Source organism: Pleurodeles waltl, chromosome 9, assembly GCF_031143425.1.
Source record: "Pleurodeles waltl isolate 20211129_DDA chromosome 9, aPleWal1.hap1.20221129, whole genome shotgun sequence".
Lineage (NCBI taxonomy): Eukaryota > Metazoa > Chordata > Amphibia > Caudata > Salamandridae > Pleurodeles > Pleurodeles waltl.
In genome coordinates this window covers 804,918,051-804,935,341 of record NC_090448.1, presented here as the reverse complement: position 1 = coordinate 804,935,341, position 17,291 = coordinate 804,918,051, and the positions used below count along the sequence as shown (strand labels likewise).

Here is a 17,291-nt window from a genome sequence, read left to right as displayed (position 1 = left end):
CTATGAAGAGTGGTTTCAATTTTGAATTTCCTCACTCGGGGAAACAGATCAAGGTTTGCAGCAGTGTAATCTATTGTGGAGGCCGCCTTTGAACTATAGTGAGTGTAATTTGGTGGCATGTCATCTTTGGTCCTACCGTTTAGGACCGTTATGCCCAAAAGCTCTAATGCATCAACTAGTTGCATGCTCATGCCATCCGGCTTCTTACCTGGCTGCGGGACTTGAGGCAGGACTGACCATAGAGCATTTTCTGCGACCAGCTGTTAATCGGGGTCTGGAGTATGGATTAAATGCGCATTAAAGTCACTTGTCACTAGGATGTCCCATGTTGGATGGGCATATCTTATTTCCGCGATCTTATTCAATAGTTTCCTGAAGAGCTGGGCTTTACGGCCTTTCCGTGTATGGGCATAGACTTTAAATATTACGAAAGGAGTTGCTTGCCGGTTGTCTCCTAAAATTAGTTTAATGGCCTGCAGATCATCAGTTGAGAATGCCAATTGCTCTGGTGTACACGTAGCACCATTCAAACATAAATTGCTAGGCCTCCACTCAGTCTGCCAGATCTATTTGGTTTTGCGGCACTAACATGGTGTAGTATTTAACCACCTAGATTAACTGGGACTATTAACCATTTTTCTTGCAATATATATGATTTGTGATTGCGGTTGTTTGCTAATGCAAAGCCTTCTGAGATGATGCATTTTGCTCCAGCGATGTTCCAGGACAAAATATTTACGGCATTCCCCTGATCTATTTTTTCTGCATTATGATTTTGGAGTCAGTTGCTCCTTGGGGCATTTAAGGTATGAGCCATCCACCTCCATTCTGCATGAGGATCATTCTGTGATTGCGGGGTCACAGGCACATAATTTCGAGTGTTTTGGTGTTCATACGCAGTTATTAGCATTGTTCCCCCCCTCTTTGCTGATTCTTCCTGGACTCAATAGTTTTCATTCCCAATGTGGGTACATGATCCTTTAGGTCAGAATAGTGATCTGTTTTTTTCAGAAGGAGGGCAATAAGGGAAAAGGGTAGCGTGGCTTAGGCGGCTTTGAAAGGACTAACCCCCATGCTTCAAACTGCATTTTGTCGTCCAGGATCAGTGTAGTGATTTCCCTCGATCTCCATATGGTATGCGTTTGTTCTGGCCCCTAGCAGTCGCTACTAGGAAGAAATTTCACTGATATTAAATCTGTGGATGTTATCCTCTGAGTTAGCCGCAGCTCAGCTAACAGCCCAAGGATGTTACCCCTATTTCAGCATTCTTTTTTTTTGTTGCCCTCATTCACCCCAGCCTCCAAGCCAACTCCATTACTTAATCTTTCGCACCCTCTCATAAATAGAGATAGCTTATGCCAGGGGTTCCATTCATCTCTCACACAGCCTTCCCTTAGTGAAAAAAAGACCACCAAATGGCTGGAGAGTAGGAAAAAGGGTGTATAATCACTGGACTTCTGGTCTTCCTTGCCCTCAAATCCTATCTCAAGATCTTGCTCCAATATCCGGTCTAGACATACCTTTTTGACTACCTCTCCTCTCTACCAAAGGGGCCCAAAGACTCTCCTTTTTCTTCCTAGAGCCTCCTGCTACCAAATCCATTTTTGAGGTATGGAAAAGAGCATTAACCACTCCAGGTGCATTGGTGAGGATCCAGATATCTATTTCCTGCACATTTCTCTTCTAGCTAATAAAATACCATAGAACAGCAGGTTTTTCCTACCTCTGTTTCCCCCTCTACACCTTAACTCCAATTCTTGCGATTGCCCAAATATAATCAGGGGGAGGGTCACTGCAATTTCTCACCCTAATGTTCCCAAAAGAGGCATAAATACTTCCTCCCGAAACAAATGGATGCCCGGACACTCCAAAAACATATGAACGTCTGTTGCACTCACCAAACCACATTTAGGGCATTCTACTGCCTCTCCTTTTTTCATTTTGGTAAGCTTAGCAGGTGAGATATAAGCCCTATGTATGGTGAAGAGATGATTTTCCTCAGTGGAGCAGGTTTTACTACTTCAAACAAAGTATGCAATTATGTTTCCCACCATCTTTGCACCATCTCCTTAGATATAAGCTCTCCCCAAAGAGCTGTTGGCAGATTAAAGTCTCAATCCAGTCCTTTCAAGATTCCCCAATACCAGATTGCTATCTTCTTTGAGGAAGATGAGAACACAGGCAAGCTATCTTCCAAGATGTTTGTTGAACCTACATTTTCCCTAATACACGGTGAACATGCTTTTATCTGCAGATACTTCAGTTTGGACAGGGACCCCCCAGTTTTCTCTATTAGGACTTCCCATGGGAGTAAAACTCCTTTGATAAAGAGGTCTCCCCAGACTTCTATACCAGCCTTTCTGATTGGTAACACGAGTACTACTTTAAGGAATTCTGGTGTGCCTGGGGAATCCCAGATGAGAGCAGATTGACACTAATAACTAACTTTTGCTGTAAATCTTAGCTAATACCTACTCTAGCAAGAGCTTGCAATATCTTCAATTTAACCTTTCTGTAAAGTTTCGGATCACCAAATCTGTGCATAAAGTGCCTATTTGTGCCTCTATCAGTCGTTACCATGGCGTTTCAACATAACACCGATTGCTTTGGAGTCTGGAGACATAAATAACATCCTTGAATTTTTTAATTGAAATGCCCAAGCGTACTGTCTTAAATCTGGCAAAGCCAGGCCCCCCTTTACCCTTCTTCTGCCCAGCTTTTTCTAAGAGATCCTAGGGCCTCTCTATCCCCATATAGAAGAATTCACGGGCTGTTGAATTTTATCCAGGTACCCTTTATGCATTGAAAGTGGGATGGTGTTAAACAGAAAGTTCCACTTAGGCAAAATTGTCAGCTTAATCAAGCTGACCCTCCCCAAAATTGTCATGGGAAAGTGTGCCCATCTTTGCATTATCTTATTGCATTCTCCCAGCAGTTATTTTTATTCATCTCTGCCAGGTGCTCAATGTCATGTATACTTGTGATATCTAAATATCTCATTTCCTTTTTGCTTGGGGCAAGTCTTTCTTCAGATTCCAAGACATTATCTCTGTCTTGTCGGCATTTACCCGATATCCGATACTCTGCCGAAATTCTCTGCCATGTGTAATAATGCTGGAAGAGCTGTCGATAGATTGTCAGTATATACTAAGAGATCATCTGCATATAAGGCTACCTTTTTCACCCAGCTCTTACAACTAAAGGGGGACATTATAGAGTTCTGCTCAATTTTCCTAGCCAGCAGTTCTATTTACAGGTTAAACAATATAGGAGACAGGAGACAGCCCTGCCTAGTGCCTCTTGTGATCTTGAAGGATTCTGTAAGATTCCCATTCACTAATACTCTTGCAACTGGGGACCTATAGCTCTGTCCAATGGCCCTACACAGATTGTCCCCAAAATTACAACATCCAAAAATTGATTTTAAATAATTACAATGAACTCAGTCAAAAGCCTTCATTGCATCCAACCAATCACCGCCATGGGGGCTTCAAAAGTAGTAGCCAAATCTATTGCCCCAATCAAATTAAAGGTCAATTCATGAAGAAGTTTCCCTTTAGAGAATCCTTTTTAATCAGAATGTATCAGGCTGTTTGCTACACCTGTTAATCTGTCCACTAATATTTTAGAAAATAGTTTATAGTCACTATTTAACAATGAAATTGTTCTATATGACTCAAATTTTGTCAGATTTTTATCCGGTTTTAAAATGAATATGATAGTCGCCTCATTCCATGAAGCTCGTATAGGTGCTCAGCTCTCGAAAATCCCACTAAACAGTTCAGACAAACCTGGTATAATTGATTCTGATTGGTGCTTATCTCTTAACATTTCCTGTTCCAAGTGGCTTACTTCATTTCAAAATTGTTTATTTTTATAACTAGCTACACTCATAATTTTCCCTCTTGTAACTGCTTTAAACGTATCCCAAACTACAGATATCAGGGCTGACCCCACATTATCTTTAAAGAAATCCTCTGTCTTCTTACGTAGTTGAGATACCACTTCATTGTCTAATAATAATGAGCGGTCTAGTGTCCATCTCTTATTTCCTATCTCCTGACCGATAGTGATTTCTAACAGAACAGCTGCATGATCTGATAAATGAGCCAGTAGATATATTAGGTTATCCACAGAATCTCCCAACCTTATATCTACTAAAAAATAATCAATACGAGAAACATGCCTATAATTTTTATTGAAGAATGAGAAATCCTGTTTTACATCAACTCTCTGCCTCCATACGTCAAACAGACCAAATTTCTTCATCATCCCCCTCAGATATCGTTGGGACTTCGGTGTTCCTACAGATCTACATTTATCTGACCTATCTAATTTGTTGTCTAGAACTACATTAAAATCTTCCGCCATTACAATTGGATCAGGGAAATCTGAGAGCCGGAAAAAGTTCCCTCTAAGTGGTTATATACCATCATTATTCGGACCATAAAACCCTACCAATGTAATCTTTCTACCATTAACCTGTGACGTAACTGTAACCCAACGTCCTACTAAATCTGATTTCATAACAATATGGCCACTTCGTTAGTATAGAAATTGTGCTCAGTACAAATACAGTGTTGGACCCACCTTTGTGTTTTAAATAAACTTACGCACTTAGTCCTAGTTAAATGCGTTTCTTGCAAAATCAATATTTGTGCTGGTGAGTCTCTTAAATATTGTAAAACCCTATCCCTTCTACCCCTAGTTCTTAGGTCATTAACATTCCATGAATGAATTTGAATATCTGTACCTTTGGACCCCTGGCCGCCGCCAATGTTATCTATCACTATGGTGAAGTGCAAAACCTAGCTGAGGTGAACAAGGCTTTTTTTTCATTTTCACCAAGTGCTTACCACACAGTGCCCCACTCCTCCCACCCTCTTCTCCCCATCCTTCCATCCAATGGAGAACCCCCCCAATTTAAGGACTGATGTTAGCCCAATTTTAGAGGACTCAAGGTTCCTGGGCGAAAACCAACCATTCACTATCTAAATCTTTATTAGTGCTCTATATTTCCATTCTTGATTACTGCCAACAACTCATCTGTTCTGGTAACGTCCCTTATATTATGCATCTTATTGTTATGTATAACTTGTAGAAAGGCAGGGAATTTTAACTGTGCTGATGCGCCTAGCCTCTTAAATTCTTCTAAACACCTTTCCATCTCCCACTGCTTATTTATGGTAGACTTAAATAAGTCCGACCTGATCTCAAATGAAAAATCATCTCCTCTTAATGTTTTCAGTTTTAGTGCTTTAGACAAAATTATTTCTTTTAGCCCATATCTTTGAAAATCTATCCGGATTTTTCGGGGTTTAATACTGTTAGGCTTCCTCCTACAAGGATCTCTATGAACCCTTTGAATATCTTTCTCGATCACTTCCTCATTTTCCTCCATCATAACTGCAGCTTTGATTAGAGCAACCACAAATGACTGCAAATTTTCACCCTCCATTCCTTCCGGTACATTCAACAGTCTCAGGTTATTTCGTCTTGAGCTATTTTCCAACAGCTCTAATTTATTTTGTAGTGCCCGCTCTTTTCCTTTCAAAACTTGAATCTCTTCCTTATGTAACCTCAGTTCTTCATTCATTAATCCAACAGAGTCTTCAAGAGCTTAGATTCTTGCAGTCAGTAGGTCAAACGTTTGTTCTAATACCTCACAGGCCTCCCTTTTCTCTCCCTGGTTTATCTCAGAGAATGCAAAACCTTTTTTAATATCTTCAGAAATAACGAGAATCATTGCCTCTACTGCAGAGCTTAAAGTAGAGCTGGGGGTGATAGGAGTTGTAGGCCCCACTATAGTCTGGGGATGGGATTCTGGAAACTGTGGGTCGGATTTTTGCAGCGAAGCAACCTCCTCGCTGGTCCCTTGCAAGAGAGGTACCTCCCCATCACTCATATTCGAACCCTCAGTGCCGCTTATGTTAACTGAAGTTGGCTGGATTTCACCTCTCTCTGCCGCCACACTGTCTCTATTGTTCCCCCCCAGCCTCCACCTCTTCTACCATGGTTCACGGGCTAAGGTCTCCCATTGCCTGTTGGTCCCGGTTAACCTCTACCTGGCTGGGGAAGAGTGCTGTAATTCCAGGTTTAATCTTAAAATAGAACCTCAGGGAAGGTGTGATTTTATTTTTAGCTGGGTTATATTCCCCTTGCAGAATACAGGTTCACCACTCACTTCTCCAAAAGCAGAGCCTCTTTTCAGCCTCCAAATGGTCTCCTCTCACCCATAATCAAGCCCTTCCAGAATTCTGGGGGGTGAGCCTCTACCCCCCCACTGTGTCTTACTGTTCTGCCAGCCATTTCCTCCACCACCTCTGCGCCCTCCTCACCGCCTCTCCGGACGTAATTTTCAGTGTTCTTCCTAGCATGCCGGCAGGTGCGCTTGGACTGCCGCTGCCACTGTTCCCCCAGAGGGGAACACCCACTGCCCCTCGGTGTGTCCTTCGGAGCTCCAGAGCGGCGCGGTTCCAACAAGCCACTCCAGCCGCTGATCCAGCCCCTCCTGAGCAGTCTCCCGCGAGCACAGGACACTCGCTGACCGCCCGTACACCAGGCGTTCCCCTCTCACCTCCCTACGTCACCGCCGTCGCCCAGGAACCCGGGCAAGCACTCTAGCGTGCTGCCTCCTCACTGCAACCCGCCATATTTTCTCCCTGCAATTTTAATTGTTGCTTAAGGGAATGGCACTATTTCCTATTCAGGCAGTCTTGTTGGCCTTGTGACGTGTACTGTGGAGTTAAAATGATTTGCCTTGATTCCCAACTAGTTGGTGAATTGTTACTGTGCTGAAGTTGGAGAGCATAATCTGTGAATGCATGTGGTGCTGACTTCATCAGCCACTAGATCTCTCGCTGTTCACTGTTTTGGGCCATTGTAGGACCGCCCCCTTCACTGTTTCGAGGAGACCTGTATTGCAAAATCCACTGTAGTTGTTTGTATGTTCTGCATCAATACTTTTATAGTTGTAGGGCCCTGCTCGTTACTGATTGTTACCACTCTTGGGGGGTAATTCAAACTTGGGATTGTTTCTATGATGTTTTCCCTAAGATGGGCACAGAGCAAACATTTTGCACAGGGCGAGGATTCTTTGGACTGATGAACAGACTGTATTTGTTCCGAGCCACAAGAGTTCTGTAATTGTGGCTTGTCTCTTTGCAGATCACCCATTTTGACACCCTGACAATTAACAGAAAGTTACAGGGAATCATCTTGTGTGAGCAGCTTTGAATGCGCTGAAGGTGCCAGATTCCCGGGTCGTAACTTAACTCCCAGTGCCTCTACCTGTGAGCCATCCGTTGGCTTCATTGTTATTGCTGACAGCATCTTTGGGAGGTCCTGCAGTGATAGAGAGGAAATGAATTGCACCTCCGACCATTTACTGCTGTTTAAGCTGGCTTGTTTTCTGCCACTGTTGTCGAGCATCCCTATATTTCTAATTTTTTGGATGAAAGCAAGCCCTTGAACGTTGCATCCCTCATGGTCGGACAGGATGGGTTAAGTTGGTGTTGTTCGGTCATCCCGTGCACTACGTGTTTAGTATGATGGGGAGAAATTGATGATTGTATGTCATCTGAAATTAACTGTGCTGAGCCATTGACTACCCCTGCCTGTGTAACTTTTGATTAGTTTGGGGCCTGCAATTGTCTTGAAGGGAGGGAACACTGTGTCGGCAGCTATGGTTGCATTTTAAATATGTAGTAAAAATAACAAATACTGTCTTAACTATGTTTTTTTTTCCTAGCATTTCTGGCTTGTTTTTTTGTCTTTTAGTTGGAATGTTAGGCATCAGTGCAAGTTGCTCATCTGAGCGCTTTGTTCTCAGTGACACAGGCTTAGGTGTCTGACCCCATTATGTTTCCTGAGAGATGTTACAGGTATCCAAAGATGTTAGTGGCCTCCTTTGTGCTTTTGGATCAGAGTTTTTGCAGATGATAATTGTGCCCGAATCCTTCCCCCCATTTATTGTTGGACGGTCTGGATGATGATCTGTGATTGATTCTTCACCTGGTTTCATTTGTTGAAAGTCTAGATCCGTTAATTGTTGCATTGCATGACTGGGTAGACAGAACTTACTATCATTTATTTTTAATTCATCTAGAATATTTGTTAAAATGATAGGCAGCATGCTCAACTTGTCAATGAATGGTCCACATTTGCAAGTCTTGCTGCGGTTCAGTTGTGGTTTTTAAAATTTGCGGGCAGTTGACTAGCTTATCCAGTTTACGGTTAAGGTCGGCAATATGTGATGCCATGACGTTCATTAGGCCAATTTGCAAATCTAATTTATCTGATTGCATATTGAGTGCTGTTGTTGAGGTATGGAGGGAATTTAGGAGCGAAGAATGTAGCTGAGTAAGATCCCCCCTCTTGCAACTGTTGGGGACAGCTGGAAGTTGACTTTTGGGAGGGTTTTCACTGTCGCTGCTGTCTGGTAGAACTCATTGACTGGTGCTACTGGTGCTACTAGCTTGAATGTTCATATTGCTGAGCTTGTTTATTCCCTTTGAAGACAAGCCTACGTCATGATGTAAATCGCTCCAAATGCTTGAGATTTCAATAACCGTGGTGGATACTTTTTTTTGTAGGTATAGTGATTGGGTCAAATGCTACTCTTTGGTATTTGACAAGACAAAGGTTTTCAAGTCCATGCACTAGAATGTAAGTTTATGAAGTTTTTCCTTTCAAGCTCCAAAACCTCAATCGAGAATATCTACTACCACTTTATGAATCAATCAATCAATCAATCAGAGACTTATGGAACACAGCTTATACCCCGTGGGGTCTCAAGATGGTGTTGCGGGCGTGCTGCTCACTCGAAGAGCCAGGTCTTGAGGTCTTTCCTGAACTACTTCAATGAGGCATTATGTCTGAGGTTGAGAGGGAGCATGTTCCATGTCCGGGTTGCGACGGAAGAGAAGGATCAGCCCCCGGCAGTGCTCTTCCTGATTCCGGGGATGGCTCCGAGGGTGAGTTGGGAGGATCTGAGGTGTCTGGTTGGGGTGTAGAAGGTCTGGCAGTGGTTAAGGTAGGCCGGTCCTATGTTGTGTAGTGCCTTGTAGGTGTGCATCAGTAGTTTGTCAGTGATGAGTTTGTGGACCAGGAGCCAGTGCAGGTCTCTGAGGTGGGCAGAGATGTGGCTGTGGTGGGAGATGTCCAAGATGAGTCTGGCTTTATCATCAAGGTTGATAAGCATAGGTGAGCATATATTGCAGAGGTTCCTAGATGTGTGTTAAGAATGGTAAGGTATACTTACCTTGTCAATATATTGGAAGCCGATCTTCTTCAATCGATATGTTGCATACATGATAATGAGATAGAACACTGCATATGCTATTAGTATGTTATCCCTATTTTGAGGTGCACAAGAAAGAACCCAGAGCAAACTGCACAACAGGTAAGTATTAAAATCTCCCTGGACAATCAGTATTTATCAGGGCGCAATTTTGCACCTGGGATGCCACAGAATTTCCTTGGCTGTGAGGATCTGAACTCTACTATGAACAGAAATGGAGGTGGTGAGCAGGTGAGTAACTTGTCAGTTTTTTATGGGTGGAAAGTAGGTGGCATATACCTGGAAAGTAACTTATTTATTTAGAGACCCCATATGCTCCCATATTAGGCATGTTGAGATGAACACATTCTTTCAACTGAATATTGTGAATATCAGTTTATGAACAATTTTCCTAAGTTTACAGATTACCTTTTGATTGTGGTATTCCTTCAGTTCTCAGCCAGATGTGTGTTAGATGAATGCACTATTTTTGATAACTCTTCTACCAAACTCAGAGTACTGTACATTCATCTAAGCTCTTAAATGGTGATAATCCATCAAAGGAAACCAATAGGTTGCATAGGGGAGTCCACTAATCATAGATAGGAATTAGGAGTAACCAGAGAAGGTCAGATGCTAATCCTGATTTACCATTTGGTACTTTTGGCATTGCACTTGATACCCACAACCTCAAAAATCATGAAAGTAGCAGCAGGACTAGAAAGTAAAACAAGTATTGGCAAATCCAGCGTGCCCGAGCTTTCAGTGAACACCAGCTTTTTGGTCTTGCTATAGGTTGTTTTGTTTTGTCATGGCTTTTGCAAAATGTTATTGTTTGGGAAGCTACCAGGCCCCCATCAGTCTAATTAAAACATTGGCTAAATGCAAAAATATTTGTTTTGATCTCAAAGAAGACACTTTACCATTGTTTTCCCTGTGACTCAAGGGAACTACTTTCTGTGTGGATGTGCTCCTTTTGAAAGGGTGGAATACCATCATTCACAGTGACATTAGCCAATAAGAGAAGTGGGCTGACCCAGGCTGTATGCTGTATTGGGCGGAAGAAACTGCTGCTGACAAAATAACAAACCAGTGCATGAAATGGGATGGCTGAAAGTCCCTATGAGGAGACATATTATACACACAATTCCAATAAAATCAAGAGGCCTTGGCCAACACCAGACCAAGAAGACCATATTTGCTTTCTGTGGTTTCCACTTCTTACTCTTATTGAAGGGCTACAAGGGTCAACCAGGTGATGGCATTAGAGTTCAAAGGTGGCTTCTAGCCTTGTCATTTAATTGAATCAACATCTTTATTGAGGGTATCAGAGGTGTAGCATGGATGCCTTGGGCCTTGGTGCAAGTAAGGAAACTGGGCTCCATGAGTTCTTGTTGGGTAGTGCAGTGCTGAAATAATTAGGTTTTATTGGGCTGATCAGGTCTGTGGGCCCTGGTGGCACTGCAGCTGCAGCACCATTGATAGTTACATCTCTGGTGAATATCAGTGTTTACTAGTCTCTTGTGGGAAGCCCCCTGCACCTACAATTGCCTCATTTCATTTTAGCAATGTGGTACCTTAAGTATGAGTGAGGCAATGTGTGTTTTTTAGCAAGAAGAGAGAGTATAATTCTGTAACAGTGGCAAATGTATTAGGTTAATGCTATTTGTATTTGCTAGTTTTCATGAACAAGCATGCATCTTCCTCAACTTGTGCATTTGATATTTTCCTATGAAGGCTATTTTGAAAGCTACTATGTATTTCTTAGATGTTGTTCACAGCCCAGTGCCTTATCTCTTCTGTTCCTTACAGTGGAATCTGGTATGCGATTGGCGGACTAAGAGGCAGATGGCCCAGTCCATCTACATGGCAGGGGTGCTGGTTGGAGCCGTTGTATTTGGGAGCCTCTCCGACAGGTGAGTATCTGGAAATTAATGTATCCCTGACAGCTGTAGCATTGGGAGAGAGACTGGCATCTAGCAAAATTGTGCAATCTTTCCACTGGCCGTACGGGCTGGTAGGGCTCAGGGTAAGTATCAGTCATATGACAGCCATAGGCTCACATGGTGAATTTGAATATTTCATTAGACTGACAGCCTCCCTCTTAAGGAAGCTTATCCACAGGGTAGTTGTTAAGAAGCAAAAAGCAAACATATCTACCTGTAAAAGAGACTGCATCTCAATCCTCTCTTATTGAGCTGAAATATGTTTTGTCTATTGTTATGAAAATAGAAATGGTTCCTGCCAAATCATGTTATAACCCAACATGTCTACTTATAAATAATCCACATATTGCATCTCAATCTTATAATCCATCTGGTAGAGGTTCGCCTTAAACTTCGAGTCATTTATTGTTTTGAGTAGTTTGGCTGCCTGCCTTTTCATTGCATTCAATTTCCAGTGATTTGAATGAAGGGTGCCCCACATTGACGCACTAATCTAACTCAAGACCAACTAGGATCTTGCACAGATGTTAATAAAATCATCCAGGTCAGTTTTGCATGCCCCTCTCAATATCATAGAAAACATGCCTCCATGTTATTTTATATTCGTGAGTAGTGTCGGTCCAAATATTCAAAAAGTTTAACTTTTTCAAACATCTATGTAGAAAACATAATAAATCTGTAATGTCAATATAATGCATAAATTACCATTGTGTCTCAATTATGACACCCGTGCAACCCTCTGTTATATATGTCACAGTTGTGAGTATGTGTGAAAATCGGACAGTAAGGTATGTCACCTGTAAGGTATTGTGTTATTGGTTGAGAGGGGTGGAAGCCCAACTCAGACAACAACCAAAATCTTTTTCAAGGTGAACCACAAGCCAGTAAATTAACCAGTGCTTAATCCTCAGGTAGCTTGCCACAAAAGTAGTCAGGCTTAACTTAGAAGGAATGTGTGAAGTATTTATGCAGGACACAAACAGCAATAAAGCAAAAAACAACACGAAAAAACATTGGGTAAACATTAATGAATACATTAATGAATAAAATGATACCAGAATGACAAAAACCCAATCAGTAGCATCAAAGATATTGATTTTTAAAGTTTTTAGTAAAAATAGCGCCAAGAAGCAGAAAGAGGCGCTGGTGAGGCTAGGCCCTGGGGAAGTCACACATTCAGGCAGAATTTGCTAGAGTGTGGAAAAGGGACCTGACTTGTTTCGCTGCAAAGTTACCTTCTCAAGTCATGCATGAAGAGCTCCGTTTGTGTTAGAGGAGGCCACGAAGATGAAGCTTTTTGCATGAAGAAAAGATCGAGAGTTGTGTATGGTCATTTCTGTCGTGCAAAGAGTCGGTCACCACTGGTCATGTTGGATGATTATCATGGTTGCTGCTGTCAGTGTAAAGCACAGGTCCTGTGTTGCCAGTTGTCTCAGACAGGCACAGAGAGCGTTAAGAGCATGCCTTACTGAAGCTTTATGTTGGTGGTCGCCCTGGCCAGAAGAGCTTTGGCACAAAAGGGCCCATTTGCATTTGTGGAAAGCCCAAACCTCAGGATTTTAATCTTTTTCTTATGGAGGAGCTTTCAATGATACCAACCAAGGGTCCAGGACCTGGGGGTCACCTCTCTGAGATCAGAACTCACTCCAACAGTAACCGGCCACAGAGCTCAGACAGGTCAAGGTAGGTCCAGGCATGTCCAGTTGCAGCTGGGCAGTTTCAGGGAGACCTATGGTAGTTTGTTCTGTCCCTGTAGCTCACACAGGAGGTCAGCCAACTGACCCTTAAAGTCACTCTGGGTGGCCTGGGATCATGACGAGCAGGTTCAAACTTCCTTCTTTAGACAGCAAGACAGTCCTTCAAGCAGCAAGGCAGTCCTTCTTCTTAATCTTCAGAGTGTTCTGTTGAATGGTTCTGAATGTCCTCTTTTTATATCTGGTGTCAGCCTTTGTGTGGGAGAAACCCTTGTCCTACCCCCAATGCTGGTTCTGGTCAGTTCTCCTTTCCCTTGTCCAGTCTCCAAACTGTCTAGGTTGACAAAAAAGAGAGCAGGCCTGGTGTCAGGTTCCTTTGTGTGTGCTGTTGGCAAAGCCCTTTCAAGTGTACATGAGGCTATGTACAGCCCCTCTCCAGCCTCCCTTTCAGGATGGCTTATTCTGTCCACACGTAAGCCCCTTTTGTCTTACTCTGTGGAAGCAGTACAGAAATCCCAACATTAGAGCCATTCACAGTAATGTGGCCAAGTACACTGGCCGTCGGTTGAGACAAGAAAATGTAAATTCTCTAATAGCGGCATTTTCAGAATTGAAACTTGGAATCTGACTTAACCATTAAAGAGGATTTTAAAGTACACTTCAATTGAGTGTAAACAGCTTATCTCTATCTGCTTCCAATCTGACGATGGTACTTATTAAATATAAGGTAACCCAGTGTAAGTCAATGGGGGACATTGGCCCTACAACAGTGAAAAACAACTTTGGAGGTTTTCACTGCCAGGACATGTAAAATATAAGTATCTATGTCCTACTTTCTAAACACAATGCACCCTGCCTTAGGATTGTTTTGGCCTACCTTAGGGGTGACTTATAAGTATTGAAAATGAAGGCTTAGGCTGGCAAATTTTTATTTTACCAAGTCAAAATGGCAGTTCACCACTACACACACAGGCTGCAGTCGCAGGCCTGAGGCATGTTTTACAGTGCTACTTGCCCACTAGAGGCATTTAATTTACAGACTCTGGGTACAGGTAGTGCAATTTACTAGGGACTTTCAAGTAATTAAATGAGCCATTTAGCTGTAGTCATGTTTTACCATCTTTGAAGAAGAGACCACAAGCACTTTACAGCTGGTTAGCAGGGTTGAAGTGCACCGAGTCCTAATGCTAACAAAACCAGTTCAGCAAAAATCAGGGAGTCAGGCAAGAATTCAGGGGAAATATGTCAGGTTTAACATCTCCCAATACATTTCGGAAGGTGAAACCTGCAGAAATGTACTGACGGAAAAGACCCAATCAATAATGGAACATATGGATTTTTGTGCACCAAAATCCACATGTAATGGCCCTTTATCAGAACAAATCCTGTAATTGCCATAAATTATCGCTTCCGAAAAACAATGAACACCAGGGCATAAATATTTGTTACGTACGCTAAATAATAATTAAATTGGAAAAACTCGTCATTAAATCTAAAGTGTAAACAAGATGTATAGCCTGAATCATCATCATCAAATTTTATTCAGCAATTAACAATGCCATAAAAGCATAAACAGATAAAAAGCATCATAAAATAAGACAATAAAAACCTAAGCAAAAGATCGTGTAAAACATGGCCCGTAGCTAGCAGCATAACCAGCAGCATATAGATTTTATCCACAGTTAAGAAAATGTCATGAAAATCATAAAATACTCTCCTCTAGGAGGGCAAGTTCCAGTTAAAAAGGGCAAACTATTCATAATAAATCCAGTTAAACAGAATAATAAAGCCGTTGACTATGATGCAACCCCCAGACCAATTTGAATGTCAATTAGCCTGTGCAGCACCACACAGCATTCAGGGTGCAAAGCTTCTCTGCCTACATCTCCACATGCACAACAGGTAGTGAGAAATAGCAAATACAATTGGAGATGCTATGCCGAACCTAAAAATCCCAGAAGCCATCCTAAAGCCTCTGGTCCCCATATTACAGCACAGCAGTAAAATCCATTTTCTCCTAAGTACATGGTAAAGTGGGCAGAAAAATACAACATGATCAATGCATTCTTTGACCTAAGGGCAGAAGGGCAGAAGGGCAGAATTGAGAATCAGTAGAGGGACTTTGCCATTTGGCAGTATAACCTGAATGTTTAAAAAACAAACTAATTGAAATATGCAGGATCATTGTCTCCCTCATGTTCATCGTTCTTTGGCCCTGTTTTTGTGTGTCCTCCTGTCAAGGTATCTGTACTTCTTTGAGCACAGAAGTGTTACCTACTATAAGTCATACTGTGCAATCAGATGCACAAAAGCCTATCTTGGACCAGTCTGCAAGCAAGTAATATCAGGCACAGATTACACTTGGAGTGCATTGGGATCAATTGGCCCTGGTGCCACTGCACCTGCTGCACTGTTCCTAGCATTGGTCTTGCCTGCAGTACATCTAGGTTGCCTTCACAATAAGTTAGAACTTCATAATTACAAGCATCTGTTACTCTCTGGCATGCTTCCTTCCTCCCAGTCATTCACCTATCCTTTCTGATGTTTCTGCCCATGCTGTCTCTCTCTGGAGGTTCAAGCAGAGATATAGGATTCTCAGGTACTTTCCAAAATGGCAAACATTAGATGGAGTTTTCCAAAATAATTAGAGACTTGAGAATTCTGTGCTTTTTACTTTAAAATCTGTGCGAGAAACAAGGGTGTCTCCACTCATCATCATTGTATGCACTAGTTCTCCCAGACCTTTGTGTTGGCTCATGCTCTGCTCTCAGCTATAAATTCAATTAGCTTGTATTTGGCCTGTCCCATATTTGTGACCCACGTGTCCCCAGGTGCTTATTCCACAGTATATATCATGTTCTGCTTATTAGCTTCTTTTTACATCTGGTATAAAGACCGTTTTAGATATCTGCCAGAGCTCATGTCATGAACATATTAGGCCCACAGGGTTTTTGAATTAGCCTCTTTCAGCCACTGGGTATTACGCTTTGCGCGTTTTAGCCATTGCTTTATGAAAGTGTCAATAAATGTATGTAATAAAAACTCAATGTGGCGGTTCACCAGTATTTAAGAGTTCACCTTTGGAGTGCTTTAACTGGAATGCATGTACTGTGAATGATCTGCACTGCAACTGATGCCCATTGTTGCAATTTGTGACTAGCCTTACGTCACAAGTGTCAGGGGTTTCATCACACACTATCCATCATGCCAAACACACCCAGGAGGAAGCCCCTCTTCCCTCAGTGCCAGGACAGCCAGGCAGAAGGAATGGTTTCTAGTTCTTCTTCCTCGTTGCCATTTTTGCAAGGGCCACATTATTATTGCAATAGGTGCCTTATTTTCCGTGCATTTGTTTATCTATGGTGAACCATGATAGTGCTTCTCTGCAAGACAGAACTAGGAGGGAGGAAATGTTGGTAAGGTAAGAGGAGCTTCTTTAGGAAACAGGTCACAGGGCTGAAGCTTTGCGATCATGAATTGTTCGGCATGGTCACTTTGATGAGTAGTATTCATTGAATAATTAATCTGTTTATATTTGCTCACCACCTCAAGTAAATTGACATTACATGCCTGTCTCATGTTTGGAACTTGGTATTGCCCAGTCCCTTATGCTCTGCAGTCAGGGGCATAGCTTCGTCATTAAGAATGGGGGTGTGAGCTAGGGATACCAACAATCACACTCGAATATCTTGTTAAAATACATTAAATGACAAGCAGGATATGAGAAGGGCTAAAGGGGAAGTGGAGAGAGAGAGGAGGACGGATTGTTAGGGGCATGTAAAGCACAGCAGTCATCAAACGAATCAACATTTTCTAAGGCTTTCAAATGGAGAAAAGAGAAAGGGTGAGAGAGAGCGAGAGTGTATATGTATATGTGAGTGTGTGTGGGTGTGTGCGTGTGTGTGTCTTTTTGTCAGTGTGAGCATGTAAAAATACCAGGTGAAATCCGTCAGACACTTCAACATACCCAACCGAAAGAGCTTGTGCCCAACTATTTACTACAGAATACATTTGTTAGGGTGGTGTACCACCCCAAACAACCCTGAAACCATGCCCTTGTCTGCAGTATTGAGGCATTCATGCCCCAACCTCCCCTTTGCAGATGATCAGGAAGCACCCGTATTCGACCTTCTTAAGATGGTGTCCACCAGCCGTAGGTGTAGTGTTGTGTGAGTTAGCAACAATGGAACCCTTTTGGCTTCTGATGGACTCCATAGAACTGTGATGTAAGTGTTAGAGCGAAGTGAAGTGAATGCAGGTTTAGAATGTTGAGTTTGCAGTTCCACACAAATAAAAACATGTACTACACAGCTCCGAGGGTGTCATAGTCATTGGGGGGTACCCAGGCTGGGGAAGACGTTACAACCTGCG

At 42.4% G+C, this 17,291-nt stretch overlaps 1 protein-coding gene across 1 annotated transcript in view; it reads left to right on the top strand.

The window, feature by feature from the left end:
- LOC138260003 (solute carrier family 22 member 6-A-like) overlaps positions 1 to 17,291 on the top strand; it is a 692,998-nt gene that overhangs the window by 112,102 nt on the left and 563,605 nt on the right. The window contains exon 2 of the mRNA XM_069208050.1: positions 11,093 to 11,196. Coding sequence (XP_069064151.1) covers positions 11,093 to 11,196 — 104 coding nt within the window. The remainder of the gene's footprint in view (positions 1 to 11,092; positions 11,197 to 17,291) is intronic.